The sequence below is a fragment of the Sapajus apella genome, unplaced genomic scaffold, assembly GCF_009761245.1.
Source record: "Sapajus apella isolate SASKATOON/1434 unplaced genomic scaffold, GSC_monkey_1.0 scaffold74, whole genome shotgun sequence".
NCBI lineage: Eukaryota > Metazoa > Chordata > Mammalia > Primates > Cebidae > Sapajus > Sapajus apella.
In genome coordinates this window covers 3,049,736-3,067,508 of record NW_022437014.1, presented here as the reverse complement: position 1 = coordinate 3,067,508, position 17,773 = coordinate 3,049,736, and the positions used below count along the sequence as shown (strand labels likewise).

The 17,773-nt window shown below is 36.4% G+C and overlaps 1 protein-coding gene across 2 annotated transcripts in view; it reads right to left on the bottom strand.

Moving 5' to 3' along the window:
- Positions 1 to 17,773, bottom strand: part of STYX (serine/threonine/tyrosine interacting protein) — a 49,995-nt gene that overhangs the window by 14,708 nt on the left and 17,514 nt on the right. The window contains exons 5-11 of one of the 2 annotated variants that reach the window (XM_032251081.1): positions 14,470 to 14,530; positions 14,065 to 14,101; positions 13,622 to 13,661; positions 13,480 to 13,530; positions 11,961 to 12,033; positions 8,159 to 8,252; positions 5,253 to 5,528 (exon numbers count right to left, since the gene is read on the bottom strand). In XM_032251081.1, the coding sequence (XP_032106972.1) occupies positions 5,455 to 5,528; positions 8,159 to 8,252; positions 11,961 to 12,033; positions 13,480 to 13,530; positions 13,622 to 13,661; positions 14,065 to 14,101; positions 14,470 to 14,530 (430 nt within the window). In that variant the 3' untranslated portion in view covers positions 5,253 to 5,454. Of the gene's footprint in view, positions 1 to 5,252; positions 5,529 to 8,158; positions 8,253 to 11,960; positions 12,034 to 13,479; positions 13,531 to 13,621; positions 13,662 to 14,064; positions 14,102 to 14,469; positions 14,531 to 17,773 lie in introns of those variants that run through there. The other variant, XM_032251080.1, reaches the window with a different exon arrangement.

Genomic DNA, 17,773 nt, shown 5'->3' with positions numbered 1-17,773 from the left:
ACTGTTCCTTGTGGAGCAGGACTACCCCACAGGCAGTGTACCCACAGTAGCCTCTTTTTTTCTTTTAATTCTTTGAGACAAGGTCTCACTCTGTTGCCCAGGCTGGAGTGTAGGGGCACAATCACCACGCACTGCCACCACAATCTCCTGGGCTCAAGTGATCCTTCTACTTCAGCCTCCCAAGTAGCTGGGACTACAGGTATATGCCACCATACCCAGCTAATTTAATTTTGTAGAGATGGGGTCTACGTTGCCCAGGCTGGTCTCAAACTCCTGGGCTCAAGTGATCCTCCTGCCTCAGCCTCCCAAAGTGCTAGGATGACAGGTGTAAGCCACTGCACCTGGCCCACTTTTTTGTAAGAGACAGTATCCCACTCCATCACTCAGGTTGTAATCCAGTGGTATGATGATATCTCACTGCATCCTCCAATTCTTGGGCTCAAGCCATCCATCCTGACTCAACCTCTCCAGTAGCTGGTACTACATGTGTGTGCCATCACATCTGGCTTTAAATTTTTCTGTAGAGGTGGGGTCTCACTATTGCTCAAACTAGTCTCAAACTCCTGGGCTCAAGTGATCTTCTGCCTCAGTCTCTAGTGTATCTGGGATTACATGTGTGACCCACCGTGTCTGGCTATTCACATTTTTGAGCACTATTTGCTTATGAAAAGATAAAATGAAGGGATAGTTGTCATTTTTACTGTGTCCCATGTTTTTTATATTTTTGTTTCTTTATCAGCTAAGATGCATTGTTTTATCTCTGAAATCTGGATACATTATCAATGGTTTGTCATAGTTTTGTTAGCAATACGTATATTCCCTAAAGGTAATTATTTTAGTGGTGCCTAAAATAATGGTATAGTTGTGAGAGGATCTTAGATTTATGAAGCACAGTATGCAGGTGGGCCTAATGAGAGAAGGTACTATAAAAGCAGGAAGTATTTTTTTTTCTAATGACTGAAAGTTGTTCTATGGATGACCTACCCTTTCCTTTAAACACAAATTCTCTCACTTCCAACTCCAAACTTGCTCAACTAATCCTTAAAAATAAACCTGAGTTGGAATTTGAGGCTTGCCTGGACTACAGACCATAATTTTTCTTGTGTGCAACCACAGTTTTTTAGAGGATACTCTTGAGTGCTTCTCAGCATTCAATGTTCGTTCACTCTTAACTCACAGGAATAAAATTGGGTTACTTTTACCCACAGATAACAATCTAAAGAACTTTTGAGGTATAAGCAGCACTATGAATGAGCTTTGCAATATTCTGGAGGCATAATGGCACAGCAGTTTTAATACAACCACCAATCTTCACAAAATAATTTTAATACTTTGTGCCTGGGCTAGCAGCATCTTGCACTGTGACATTCCTATACAGACATAAGCATTTTATCCAAGTACAAATGTTAAAAGCAGAGTAACTTAAGCAATTGTATACACAAAGGTATATAGACACTGTAGGTTATTTTTCTTCTTGAATCATTTTTGCTGCATAGTAAATTGCAATTACATGTCAGTATAATGTTACTGATCTAGAGAATACACTTTGAACTGTGAGGTATGGCAACTCCCTATGAGAGAGAGCTAACATGTAAACCTGAATATTTTGAGTGATTTTTGTTTTAGCTGCCACAGATGGGAAAGACAAAAAAAAAAAAAAAAAAAAAAAAAAATCCAGCATTCAAAGACCCTAGAAACTTACTTTTCTAATCAATTTTTTTCACAAACGGTCTTTCAGTACTTATCAGGTATTTTCTAGCATTCCCTTTTTGGAGCACTGGTGAATGAAGAAGGAAAGAAAATACTGAGGTGAAGCTATGTTTGTTATGGGATTATGGATTCAACCAGTTATTAAAAAAAAAAAAAAAAAAATCCGCCAGGTAACTGCTCATTTACTTTACATCAAGTTGAGATCTTGATATGTGTATCTCAACTTTATAATTCAAGATTGCAGTTAAATATTCCTAATTCACTTGAATTATCATATTAATAAGATAATTAGAAACCTTATATTTTCTTATTACGGACATGCTTAACATTTTCTGACATTACTTCTAAACTCAGATGAAGCAGTTAAGTGGTTGAGTTGGTAGCAAAAGCTATCACGGTTTAACATTTCCACCAAAGAGTAGATACAGGTAAACAAAGGTCACTGCTGTTTAAACATCTAATAGGTAAGAAATTAACAGGAACCAACTAACTGAAATTAGAATACTACCATTCCAAGTTTAAATATTTTCAATATTCAAGTTTCTTATTTTCAACGTGGACAGTAATACAGTTTCCCTATGTTTTGATGTAATTTCACTATAAATTATGTGCCCAGATTACACTTTTAATGTTGGAATTGGGTGGTCACTCAAACATTATTTAAATACTCTAGAAAATAAATCATGATTGATTAAATCTATCATAGTTAACTAACAGAAAACATCACTGGTAATAAAGAAATCACAGAAATGGAATCAAATAGAATAAAGAATAGGAAGAGCTACCAGAACTACTTGAACATTAGATGGACAGACAGATCCAAGAAAAAACAAACTTGAAATGTTCTTATATGAAATAATAAACTTTATATTTTATCTACATTAATATTGTACTTGGCTGGCACAGGGGCTCACACCTGTGCACTCTAGGAGGCCGAGATGGGTGGATCACTTGCAGTCAGGAGTTCAAGACCAGCCTGGCCAACATGGTGAAACCTCATCTCTACTAAAAATACAAAAATTAGCCGGACAGGGTGGCATGAACTCTAATCCCAGCTACTTGGGAGGTTGAGGCAGGAGAATCGCTTGAACCTCAGAGGTGGAGGTTGCAGTAAGCCAAGATTGCACCACAGTACTCCAGTGTGGGCGACATAGCGAGACTCCATCTCAAATGATAATATTGTAATCAAGATGATGACAGTCCGTTTTCCCAGTGTTTGTGAGAGACTATAATATACAGTGCTGGGCAGGCACTTCAGTGACAACATAAAAATAACAGTGGATAGAAAAAGTGGAAAATTACCAGCTACAAATTATCAATAACAAAATCTTTTCTTTTGGCCAGACTACTAGAGAGGATATATGTATATTTATGAAACAAGTTTTTAAAATCTAAACTTATTATTATGAAGATTCTTTTAAGCAGAGTTTCTGTTAAATGAAGCATCAGAGATTGTTATTACACTGTAAGAGATCTTTGCTGACTGCCCAATAGTGATCTATATACAGGAAAGCTGTGTTATCTGGAACTTTAACAACTGGAATTTTAGAACATCCAACGCAAATCGTGACTCCACTAGACCATTGTACACCAAAGGACCTAATCACAAAGCAGAACACTGGACAACAACGGGATTAACAATATGCTGTTTTCACGGTGGTAAGATAGGAGAAGGGAAGGGGAGGGAAATCAGAAGAGGAACATCACCTGGGTAATAGGAATTAACTCTTAATTAACAACAATTTTAATTAATCTCCACTCTTCCCACTATGCTGGATAAGAAAGCTTTTACTGTATTATCACATCATAGGGAGGAAAGCAAAGCAAGTAACTTGGTGTTAATAGGTTACTTTGCATAGTACCTCTTGGTACCAAGGGAACAAAGAAATCATTCCCATTAGTAAAGCACCTCAAAAGAGGATTGAGAAAAGTTAGATACAAAGAAGTTTTGTTTGTGCTACCCAAAAGTCATCAACTATAAAAAGTTAAAAACACTCCTCTCTTCCCTTAATTACTTAAAATAGCAAAAATGCTTTCTTAGAACAATTTTTATACACACAAACTAAAACATGAAGAGCCAAAAATCCATAAAGTGACTTGCTAAAGCAAATTATGGGGCAGATCTGGACTGAATGTAAAGAATGGATTAAAATGCTAATTTAAAATACACTAGTCTCCCACACATCACCTTCCCCAAAGAAAAGCTTCTGTATGAGCCAGAACAATTTCACAGAATCCTTAAGTCAACATAAAAGGAAAGAGTATCCATGTTCCAAATAATTTACTAATGTTTCTTTGAGCCTCATACTTTCAGTTTAAAGTAATTTATAGTTTAAAAAGAAAAGAAGGCCGGGCGTGGTGGCTCACCCCTGTAATCCCAACACTTTGGGAGGCCGAGACGGGCAGATCACGAAGTCAAGAGATCGAGACCATCTTGGCCAACACGGTGAAACCCCGTCTCTACTAAAAATACAAAAATTAGCTGTAGCCTGGTGTGGTGGCGCGTGCCTGTAGTCCCAGCTACTCGGGACGCTGAGGCAGGAGAATCACTTGAACCTGGTGAGTGGAGGCTGTGGTGAGCTGAGATCATGCCACTGCACTCAGCCTGGCAACAGAGCAAGGCTCTGTCTCAAAAAAAAAAAAAAACAAAAAAAAAAACCCAGAAACGAAAACAAAAAAACAAAGAGAAAAGAAATCACAGAAAAATGTTAAGAACTTTTCACTGTTCTACATACTAATTTAGAGGTCATGAGGATTTTATTATTTTTTTTAATGATGCAAGGCACTTTTCTTTTTTTGGGCTTCATTTAGAAAAAAATAGTGCTACATTGGTTTATTAGATTCTATTTAGAATCATTTTGGACAAAGGGAAAAAGGGCTGGACAACTCTGAAAAGAACAAATACAACATACAGCTTTTACGCCAAAAAAAATGCAAAAAGGAAAGTCACTTGAAAATCTAACACTATCCTTGTTTTTAAGCACTTGGTACTATAAAGCAAAACATCTTCCTTTTAATCATTGAGACTGTAGGTTTTTTTTTTTTTTTATGTAGAATAAACAATTTAGGAAACTAATAGGAAAGGAAGCAATAATTAGATCATGTTAAAGTAAGGATAGCTGATTAGGGTCATGATTTAAAGACTATTAATAAGGGAACAAGAAGTATAAAAAATAAAATAATTAAGCTATTAAGTCATACTAAAAAAGAAATGTGGCAGATTCCTGCATTTTGTTAATGTTTCTGTAAGAGGCCCCATCATAAAATTGAAGTGTAAAATTATGTTAAAAATGTAATATATAACAGAAAAATGAATTTTTAGCAAATCTTAGCAAATTCTTTTGTTATAAATTACCCAAACTTTATAAACAATCCCCCCAACTTGCATTTTGCTTAAAGTAATAACTATATCATACAAATAAATTTCAAGTATGAAAAGTGCATTATTGCAATAATACCTCTTTGCAAGTCCAAAATTCTTGGTTTATAATAAAACTTGTAAAGTGTTTCTTTTTTTTTTTTTTTTTTTAAAAAAAAAAAAAAAAAAAGAGTAAAACCATCAGTGCCATCTATTGCAGAAGTCCAACATCTTAAAATGTTGCTCAACAAATTCCAGAGAAGTATGTCTGGAAGCAACATGTAATTCAAAAAAAAACTTATGTTTTTACCATTTTAAATTATAATTGTCTCTTGTATTTTCTCCTTCCCAAAAAGAAATTCGCACTCTATAATGTTGCTCTTCAATCAGCCATTCTGTGCAGTAGCCACTTGCATGTTTCCAAAATCATCCTCTTCTTCATGTGTTCTCTTCAAACTGCCTAAAAGTTATTGGATAAAGATAAAAAGGGCACTAAAATAAAGTGATGTTAAAATACTACAGTGAGTAAATTTTTTTCATTAAGTGATCATGTGTACACTATGAAAATTCTACAACTGAATTAATAGCAAAATTTAGTAATTTCCTTTGTTATAAATTACCTAAATACTATAACTTTTTAATCTTCATGACAAGATATATTTTCCTTCTCAAATATTAAATATGTCTTAGGTATTGCATACAAAATAAACAATAATTTTTGAAATAGTGTGAAAATAGACCTTTTAAAGAGACAATACATAAATGTTTAGTTATCAAGTTAATTGCTTTTTAGGCATCATAAACATGTAACTTAGGGCATAAAATTTAGGAAATTAGTCTTGTATTTGTATAATTTTTTGTAGATAATCTTTTAGCTTTCACAGAGACTGTTATGAAGAGCAGCTGAAAATACTTTTCCACTGAAGCTATGGAAGTCTAGGTTGGGAGAAAGGAAGGCATGTAGCATATAAAGAGATTTTCTTTTATCTATCCTTCACATCAGCATCTGTTAGTACAGAAATCTCCCACAGAGAATCAAAGCTATCTCTATATCCCCAAAAGTTGTAAGCAAGAAATTAGAATCTCAATGGAGGAAACCTTTAGGGAACAGTTAAACCTCAGAGGATCTGCTGTGTCTTTTGCCTAACAATGGCACAATCTTAAACTTATGCCCTACATGACTGTTACATCATGGTAATAATAATGTTAATTTAGAGGACAGATTCTAATATGAGGTTAATGTTTCACTATAAAATTTATAAAATAAACAAAAATATAGTATCAATACAATTGAATGAGGTAAAATATCCTGGCCCTTAGGCTAAATCCAGATATTGTGATTAAGTTTCAGATGAAGTGCTGTGCTTCTGTGGGAACTCCAAATGTCTAGGGAGGAAGAGTGCATTAATTATCATATCTTTCTGAGGAAATCACATATGAACCACGAAGAGGGAGACTAAACGTGATGCATTTTAGGTGCGGAAAAGAAGACACACAAAGGAAGCCATCAGTAGTTGTTTTCTGAAATGCCGATATAAAGAAGAACAATGAGAGAAAGAAACTGAAAAATCAGAAGGGCCTTTACTACATATAGCATTCTATAAACTTTTGTAGGAATGAAGTCAAAGGAGGCTTTGGCAAAGGAAATATGTCATTATTAGGAATATCTTTCATGGAAATAAGTCTGGCCACAATGTACGGAACAGATCAAATAACAAGAGTCTGGACAGGAGGCAAATCCAGACCTGAACTAGATTGAGGACACTTTTTAAAAAAGAAAGGAATATTAACAATACTGATAAAACAGACCCTATAGGATGTGGAAAGCAATTATTAATTAGATGTGGCAAAGGAAAGAAAAAGTCAAGGATAATTAGAAAGTTGAACCTTGGGGGTGAATATACAGTCGTATTACTCACTATAGGCAGTGCAGTAGAGTACAAAAAGTTCTATACTTGTGGATCAGATCACCTGTCCTCAATTTCCAGGTCAGCGCTAACTAGGTATATAAGTTGTTCTTACTACCTTATATAACTGTTGGCTCAAAGGTTGAAATGAACTGTGGGGTAGAAAAACTGGAAATAAATTAAAAATGACTGTGTGCTTTGGTAGGGGAGAAACAAAGGTGATAAACATCAGTAGCAAGGTCTTGGGAAAGGAAGATTTTTGACAGCATGCTTGGATTAACTTTGAAAATAAGGGGCTTAGGGTACTTCTGAAATAGCAACAGAGGGAAGAAAGGATGGAAATATTGACAAGAGAAAGACAGCTCATATTAGCCACGCTACATGCTGTATTAACCACCTTTTACTTTTAATAAGATCACCTAAGCCGCCCAGGCTGGAATGCAGTGATGTGATCTTGGCTCAATGCAACCTCTGCCTCCCGCTTTCTAGCAATTCTGCCTCACCCTCCCAAGCAGCTGAGACTACAGGTGCATGCCGCTGCACCCGGCTAATTTTTTGTATTTTAGTAGAGACGGGGCTTCACCATGTTGCCCAGGCTGGTCTCGAACCCCCAAGGCTCAGGCAATACACCCGCCTCAGCCTCCCAATATTCTTCTTATTTTAATCTTTACAAAATGGATGTACTACTAAAGAGACCTAAGCTTATTATAACACAGATTTATTCATTATAAAATGAATCCTTTTGAAATAATCTTAGTTTAACAATTTTTTTTTTTTTTTTTTTTTTTTGAGAAGGAGTTTCGCTCTTGTTACCCAGGCTGGAGCGCAATGGCGCGATCTCGGCTCACCGCAACCTCTGCCTCCTGGGTTCAGGCAATTCTCCTGCCTCAGCCTCCTGAGCAGCTGGGATTACAGGCACGCGCCACCATGCCCAGCTAATTTTTTGTAGTTTTAGTAGAGACGGGGTTTCACCATGTTGACCAGGATGGTCTCGATCTCTTGACCTCGTGATCCACCCGCCTTGGCCTCCCAAAGTGCTGGGATTACAGGCTTGAGCCACCGCGCCCGGCCAGTTTAACAAGTTTTCTAAATAATTTAAATTGTTCAGTGTAACCTGTAGCAAGTTCTCCACCTTTCATTATCTTTCTTCCCAAATTTCTCCAAAAAAGAAAAAAATCCTTACCTGTGGTACCAGAATGAACAGATAATGACCTTTCTATCTGGAGTGGTGACATCACCTGTATTGTTAATTTTGCTAGGTAGATGGCTTCATATTCCTAAAAAACAAAAATATTAATTAACTTGATTATACATTTATATTCTTGGAGACCCAAAAGAGTGATTAATGTATATACTGTTGGTATTTTTCATCTAAACTGAAAAATTTGGTGCCATATTGTTTGAAGAGCAATGGAAGTTTAAAATCTCCGTCTCATAAATTCAGAACTACTGATTACTACAAATCAAGTCAGGCTAATAGCCTGCACTATGGTACTGCACATTGAACTGCCAGTCAGTATGGCATTAGCCATGATGACCTCTGACTTCATCTGTTTAAAAAAAGCCCCCTCAAATAAACACCAAAAACCTAAATTGGCAATCCCAATAGTCCTCTGCTTCTAGTTATAGGCAGAAGAATAAAGTCATTTTTGTTTCTCTCTTTTCTGAAAACAGAAAACATTTGATGAAACTAGGAAAAAACCATTACCCTGAAAATGAGAATAATGAGAATTGATCACCAGCTAGGTCAGGACAGTGGTTACCTTTACAGAAGGAGAAAGACTTGTGCTTGAGAAGGGTCAGAAAAAAAGCTTTTGGGGTCCTGGTAAACATTCTGTTTCTGGACTTGGTCAATAGCTACATGGATGCTTATTTACATTTTATGCATTTTCTATATCTGTATAATTCCACAATAAAATTTTCAAAAAGACAGAACCATACTAAGCTAGGCACAACAGATGCCTGCCTCTGTGGGCCAGAGTAGGTACAGTTCATAGCTCACTAAAAAGGGTGACAGACCTAAGATAAAACCAGCAAGCCCTTGCATGGAATGACAAAGTCAGGAAGTATGAATGGCCTATGGGAGAAGGTGGGACATATTAAGGAAAATGTGAACACCTACACCTGCCATTTTTTGCAAGCAGCAGGCTCTACTATTTTTTAGGTATTTTTGTAGCTAAAAATACAAAAATTAGCTGGACAGGATGACATGTGGCTGTAATCCCAGCTACTCAGGAGGTTGAGGCAAGAGAATTGCCTGAGCACAGGAGATGGATGTTCATTTGAAGTGAGCCAAGATCGTGCCACTGTACTCCACTCCAGCCTGGCTCAGAGAAAGAAAGAAAAGAAAGAAAAGAAGGAGGGAGGGAAGGAGGGAAAGAAGGAAAGGAAGGAGGGAGGGAAGGAGGGAAAGAAGGAAAGGAAGAAGGGAGGGAGGAAGATAGAGAGAGAAGAAACTTCAAAACTCTAAAGTACGTATCAGAATTTGGTATAAAATAAAAATGATATTTCAAACCGGGAGGCTACAAATAGATTTCTGTAACATAAAAAGAGCTCTTACAAACTGGTGAGAGGAACACCAACAAATGATTCACAGAAGAATAAATACAAATAACCCAAACATGGGAAACTAAATGAATGGGAAGCAAATTAAAGCCCTAAGGAATTGCCAATTTTACTACCATAACAGCAATGATCAAAAAAATCTGATAAAACATTTTTGGGCTAGGAGTGGTGGCTCATACCTATAATTCCAGCACTTGGGGAGGCCAAGGAGGGTGGATCACCTGAGGTCAGGAGTTCCAGACCAGCCTGGCCAACATGGTGAAACCCCATCTTTACTAAAAATACAAAAATTAGTCAGGCATGGTGGTGCACAGCTGTAATCCCAGCTACTTGGGAGGCTGAGGCAGGAGAATTGCTTGAACCTGGGAGGTGGAGGCTGCGGTGAGCAGAGATGGTGCCATTGTACTCCAGTCTGAGTGACAGGGCAAGACTGCATCTCAGAAAAAAACAAAACAAAACCACTTTTGGCCACTGTTGTTAATTAGGGTAGGAGGAAATGGGCACTCCTTGTTTCCTGGTGGTATAAGTTTATATTATTTCACATCTATCAAATTTCAAATGCACTGGATGGAACCCAGCAATTCCACTTCAATTACCTTACAGGTACATTCACACAGGTATACAAAGATGTACCTATCAGGATCTTTCCAATATTCCTTATAATCATGAAAGACTAGAAATAACTGAAAGGTCCTTAAATAAGAAACCACTCATAAAATTGTGAGAGATCTATAATTAAAATATTACGCAGGCAGAGTTATTTCTGCTGTTATAAGATAATCTTCAAGATATACTATTAAGGAGACTTACCTTATACTGTATTCTCTTTAGGTACTGCTCAACTTTTATTTTATTTTTTTTATTTTTTGAGACAGAGTCTTGCTCTTTCACCCAGGCTGGAGTGCAGTGGCCCGACCTCTGATCACTGCAATCCTGACCCCCTGGGTTCAAGCGATTCTCCTGTCTCAGCCTCCCAAGCAGCTGGGATTACAGGTATGCATCTCCAGGCCCGGCTAATTTTTTGTATTTTTAGCAGAAATGGGTTTTCACCATGCTGGCCAGGCTGGTCTTAAACTCCTGACCTCAGGTGATCCACCTACTTTGGCTTCCCAAAGTGCTTGGATTACAGGCATGAGCCACTGCGCCAGGCCAATTTTCTTAAACATACACATATACTTCTCTTTGAAATACAAAAATTAATTTTAAAAGAGAATGTTTGTACACATTTAAAAATAAGAGTATAAATGGATTGTTTGTAACACAAAGGATAAATGATTGAGGGAACGGATATTCTGTTTTTCCGCGGTGTGATTATTACACATTGCATGCCTGTATCAAAATATCTAATGTACCCATGACTATATAACCTACTATGTACCCACAAAAAAGAAAACCTTAAAAAAATTTTTTTAAAATAAAAAAAAAAAAAGAATGTTTTATACAACATGGTAAAAGGCAAAGAAACTTATAAAGTTAGAAGACAATCATTTTACATGAACAGGCTCAACACAGATGCCACTGTTTCTCTTTGGGATGCAGTAAAAATGAAAAGTAAATTAAACATTAAAATGAATTTTAAAACTTGGTAACTGCAATATATTTTTAATAAATATTCTTGATGTCGAAACATGAGCTTTATTCCTGCATAGCTGGATATAATCAGCCAGAGCACATTCTGTAGCCTATGATTTTGCCTCTAGGAATAAACTGAATAACCTGGTCTAATCAGGCTAATTCACAGGTTTATTGTCTTTCAGTGCCTCTGCCAGACATGAACAAAATATGAAACAACATGGAAAAGATAAACATAGAATAGAAAAAGCTGTTATAGTTAGTATACTTGGAATCAAAACTCTCTTATGCTCTGTGATCAAAATAAAGAAAAAAATAGACATTTCTAACACCAATTATTTTACGTAAGTTTTGATAATGTGTCTTTAACCCTTTTTTCTTGGTAATGTCAGCTTTTTAAGAAAAAATTTTTTTAATTTTTTAGGGCTGTGGTCTCACTCTGCCTCACAGGCTAGAGTGCAATGGCACAATCACTGCCCACTATAGCCTCAAACTGCTAGGCTCAAGCGACCCTTCCACCTTAGCCTCCTGAGTAGCTGAGACCACAGCCATGCACTGCCATGACTGGCCAATTTTTTTCATTTTTTTATTTTTTAGAGATTGGATTTTGCTTTGCTGCCCAGGCTCATCTCCTATTTCTGACTTCAAGTGATCCGAATGCCTTACCCACCACACCCAGCCACAAAAATACTTCTAAATAGAGATATATACTTGAATAAAGAATCAAAGTAGTCAGATTATGGCAATTTTAAGTATTTACAAAGTAAATTGTACACCTAAATTTTATGTGCAAAAGATTTTATATCTTACTTTCTGACTACCTTAAAGAGGAAGAAAAGAGAAGTTACCTGAAGTTGATGGACAAATCCAGCATTAGGATTAATACAAAATCTTCTTTCTTGAACATAAGCAAAAGCATCTCTGAAAACAAAAAAAGAAAATTAATGTGATAGCATTCTTTAATGAATTAATCATAATCATACAACTTAACAATAGAGAGGGGTAACAAGTTGTAATGGAAAAAGCATCACAATTTCCTTGCTCACCAGCTATAAGCATACAGCAGCTTGTTCAACTTCTCTAAGCCGTATTTTGTCCATTGGTAAAATGAAGAGTATAATAATACCTATTTTGGGGAACTACTATGAATAGGAGATTAAGTATAAAGTGGCCAGGTACAGTGGCTCATACCTGTAACCCCAATCCTTTGGGAGGTCAACACAGGAAGATTGCTTGAAGCCAGGACTTTCAGACCAGCCTGGGCAATTTAGCCAGACCCCATCTCTACCAAAAAAAACCCCTAAAAATTAGCTAGGCATGGTAGTGTGGCATAGTCCCAGCTTCCTGCGAGGCTGAGGTGGGAGGACTGCTTGAGCCCTGGAGTCTGAGGCTACAGTGAGCTATGACTGTGCTACTACATTCCAGCCTGAGAAACAGAGAAAGATCCTATCTCTAAAATAAATAAAATGTAAGCATTTTGTGTATATACAAGTTAAAGCTCAAAATATTATCACTGGTTAAAGAAGCTTAGATTCCTTTCGTTGTTGTGAGGCTTAAATGAGATAAAAGTGCCTATAATAGTACTGAGCTCATAGCAGAGACCCAATAAATCCAAGTTATTTCCAACATTAATGTTCTGACAAGATTTCAAATAACAAAACTTTATAAAACGTAAAGTCCATCAATACATGTTCAATCTTTTTTCCATTAAATAGACAAAGATCTGTATTCAAATAATATTCCTTTCAGAATAGATATCTTTAAGCAAAGTTTTCCATTCTAATTTAAATATAAAAGGAAACTGAAATAGAGGTGTCAATCATTACTGTAAGATTTCTAACTTGTAAAAAAGACAAACTGAGAAAGGAAATACTGTACACTGGTGAGGCTTTTGCTTTGTCTTGGGGCAAGAAGCTCATGACCATCCCCTATCTTTTAAAAAATTTATATAGGATGCTTGGAAAAGATGATTTTTGATAAGAAAGACTACTCTGAATTGTGGATAGATGTTACCAACGATTCTTAGGTAATTTTTCATCCAATTATTGTTAAAGGAGAACATAATACATTCGCCTTTTAAATAAAGCAAGCACTAACATTTGTGTACAGGAGTTTTTATACTCAGACCAACTAATTCCCTTTGGGTAAGTAAGTAGTTTTTCGTAGGATTTCCTTATTAGCCTATGCATATCTATATAGATAGATAAATTAGGTTGAGACTAACCATGGAATAAGGGCCTGCCTAATCAAACATAACTACATGAGAAATAATCAGGGGAATAGGAACTTCAAACTTGCAAACCATTTCTATTAAGCTTCATTTTAATGAGAATTTAAACGTGGCTAGGTTTTAGGGTATTTTCTTACCTGTACTTCATTCCAAATGTTTCCATAATGTATGCAATAACAAAGGCTGCACTGAAGAAGGGAAAACAATTTTAGAAAAAATAAGAAAATACAACTCGGTAATTAAATGTTACAGAAAGAAAGATTATTTCTAACATCATACCTTCTGGAGATCCCTGCATTTCCATGCACAAGAACTTTTCCTGAAAAACATGAATTAGTTATTCAAACAGAAAACCACCTGGGTCAGCAGCTGAAATATGTTGAAACCACAGTAAAGTAACTCTTTCCTTAAATATTTTATATCATATACTATAACCACTTGGATATTAATTTTCAAATCTTTACAGTTTCTTAATATTAACTGTGTAGAGAATAGAGGAGAATCTTTAAACTGAAAGCTCACAGAGGATTTGAAGACAATCTATAGGGATGCTCTAGAAAGCCTATCCAAAGGAAACAAGTAACTGGGAAAACACAAATTGGGGGGTAAGCTACTACATATAAATCTAACTTTCATATCCTGCATTTAAGACAAATACCAACTAAAAAATTAACACATAATCTAAATATAATTATTAGCTAAGTAAAGGAAATATTATTTACCTCCTGTTTGTAAGCTCCCATCAATAAATTCCTTAGTCTGGAGGCAAAAGACATGTGGATTCACGTAAGCATAAAATAAACGCATATAATGAAACCTATTGAAAACAATTTCCTCCTACTTTACATGTATAAAAATTATCTTCATCCACAAATTTACAAAATGGTACAAATAGAACAAGTCCAAAAAAATTACAGAAGCCAAAATTTAATTTGAATCTAATAAAGTCAAAATACGATTCCTCAAATTTTTGGAGATCATAAAAAAATTTTCTACTTATTTTCTTTATAATATAATCATATAATTTTCAGTCACAGCAAAGTAAAAGTCATAAGTTTCAGAAGCACAATTAAGAGTTCAAATGATAAATAAATTTTAAATGATATTTTAAAAATATTGGTACCTACCATAGGGAAAAAACGTATTATGTTTTCAACTGGATTATCTGCAATATCCAGGACTAAATATCTGAAAATAGAGTATTTTGTGATAAGCACACTTTAAGTAAAACAGTTAATGTATTTCTAAAAAGTAACTCATTATTTCTTGGTAACCATGACAAGAATGCAAAACAACTTTCAAAGTATCATATAGCCAAGAACTGTGTGGTAGATTTTATATTGCTTGAAGGCATAGCATTTAAAACCTGAAATGTAATATTAACATCTCTGATATTTTATTATTTAAAAAAATCCATCAGAGTGGGCAGAGTGGCTCATGCCTGTAATCCCAGCATTTTGGGAGGCCAAGGTGGGAGAATCACTTGCGCCCAGGAATTCAAGACCATCCTGAGCAAACAAAGGGACACTCCATCTTTATAAAATACTCTCTGAGTGGTCCTGTGACCCCTGCTCATAACCTACAGAGGACATTTCAGAGGAAGTCCAAAGTCTAAAAAAGAAGAAACTAATAAAAACAGAAGGCATGGTCTACAGAACCATGAGTCAAACATTCACTTTTGAACTAATCTTCAGTAAAGCAAAAAAAAAAAAAAAAAAAAAACTAAACTAAGCTAAACTAAAACTAGCTGAGAGAGGACCTGTCCTGAATTTTATACTTTACAAAATACTTAAAATAGGGCATTTTTAATTTGCTGGCTTATTTTATTTTGTAAAAAAACTTCCATTTCTAACCTAAGATCACTGTTTATTAACACAACTATAGGTAATTAGCTAAGTGATTAGTTTTAAGGACAATTTTGCATTAAAAATTACAGTTCTTCAACAAATCACTTAAGTGGTAACAACTTCAAAAAATTGAGGACTTTAACACAGAGAATCTGAGAGGTTGGACGTGGTGGCTCACGCTTGTAAGGTGAGCACTTTGGGAGGCCAAGGCAGGCAGATCGCCTGAGGTCACAAGTTCAAGACCAGCCTGGCCAATATGGTGAAACCCCATCTCTACTAAAAATACAAAAATTAGCCAGGCATGGTGGCGCATGCCTGTAATACCAGCTATTCGGGAGGCTGAGCAGGAAAACTGCTTAAACCCAAGAAGCGGAGGTTGCAGTGAGCCGAGGTCGGGCCACTGCACTCCAGCCTGGGTGAAAAAGCAAGATTCTGTATCAAAACAACAACAGAAAACAAGAGAAGTTGAACCTCAGGATCTAAGGAAAATCCAATATTTTACCCACAAGAATTTCCACAATCACTGTATCCTCAAGTGATTGGGTATTCTAGTTACATAAAACAATGCTTCAGGGAAAAAATGTTAACTCAGAATGAAACTAAAATATTGTAACACATACCATTTTTAGTGTCAAGAGTCACTAGTAGAACTATCAATCTCTAAGAAGCTAGTAATGTAAAAGTTTAAGAAGAAATGGTTCTTCCATCAGGATAAAGACCCTGCACCAACAATATTGTTATTTAAAACAAAAATTCTGTACAAACTAGAAATGTATAGTATGATTTTTTAACTGTTTTTTCTTAAGATTAGTTTCAACTTCTATAGTTTGATATTATAAAATACAAGTCTATTTTCTTTAATAAATAACTCTATGCGTATATACAGAAATACACATACACAACAGAGAAAGACTTAGAAGGAAATATGTCAAATGTTAACTAAAGCATTTTCTCTAGATTGTGGAATTGTGGATGATTTAAGTATTTTTCCTCCTGGTGTCATTCTGTACCTTCCAAAATACTTATAAGAATAAGTGCTTTATGGCCAGGTGAAGTGGCTCATGCCTGTAATCCCAACGTTTTGGGATGCTGAGGTGGGCAGATCGCTTGAACTCAGGAGTCCAGCCTGGGCAACATAGCGAAACCCCATCTATACAAAAAATTTTTAAAAATTAGCCAGGTCTGGTGGTGTGCACCTGTGGTCCCAGCTACTTGGGAGGCTGAGACGGGAAGATTGATTGAGGCTGGGAGGTCAAGGCTACAGTGCACAGAGATCACACCACTGCAATCCAGCCGGGGCGATGGAGAGAAATCCTGTCAAAAAAACAAACAAACAAAAAAAAAAAAACCTGGGCACGGTGGCTCACGCCTGTAATCCCAGCACTTTGCGAGGCCAACGTGGGTGGATCACGAGGTCAGAAGTTCAAGACCAGCCTGACCAATATAGTGAAACCCCATCTCTACTAAAAATATGAAAATCAGCCAGGTGTGGGGGCACGTGTCTATAGTCCCATCTATTCCGGAGGCATTGACAGGAGAATTGCTTGAACCTGGGAGGTGGAGGCTGCAGTGAGCCTAGATTGTGCCATTGCACTTCAGCCTGGGTGACAGAGTGAGACTCCATCTCAAAAAAAAAAAAAAAGTATTTCTTTCCTAATTATAAAAATATTCAGTGTTTTGGGATATTCCGTTTTAATAGTTTTAATAAACTAAATATACTTAAAAAAAATTCTAGGGAGTTCCTTCTTTCAGCTTGGAGCACCCCTCCCTCTAGCTCTATACAGCGGAGCCTCTTCCTTCTTGCCTATTAAATTGTCTGCTCCCTAAAACCACACACACACACACAAAAATTCTAACACTACAAAAGTATATAGAGTCAGCCTTCTGTATCCAAGAAGTTCACACTTGTGGATTCAACCAATGATGGATCAGAAACATTAACAAAAAATAAGGTAAAAAATAATACAACACTAAAAATAATATAAATAAAATCCAACACTATTCACACAGCACTTACATTGCGCTATTATAAGTAATCTAGAGATGATTTGATGTTTATGGGAGGATGTGCACAGGTTGTATGCAAATACTATACCAGTTTATATAAGGGACTTGAGCATCTGAGGATTTTTGTTAACCGTGGGTGTTCCTGGAGCCAATCTCCCAAGAAAACCAAGTGTACAGTGAAAAATACGTCCTTCAGCTGGATGTGGTGGCTCACGTGAGTAATCCTAGCACTCTGGGAGGCTAAGGTGGGTGGATCACAAGGTCAGGAGTTCAAGACCAGTCTGGCCAATACGGTGAAACTAAAAATACAAACATGGCCCAGGCTGGGCGTGTGCCTGTAGTCCCAGCTACTTAGGAGGCTGAGACAAGAGAATCACTTGAACCCAGGAGGCAGAGGTTGCAGTGAGCTGAGATCGTGCCACTGCACTCCAGCCTGCGTGACAGAGCAAAACTCTGTATCAAAAAATAAAAAGAAAAGAAAAACAAGTCCCTCTAACATAATAGGCCCTGAATTTTCCTTCGTAGAAGCAGTCACTATGAAGTTTCTAGTCGGTTGGTCCAGAAATTTTCAAAGTAT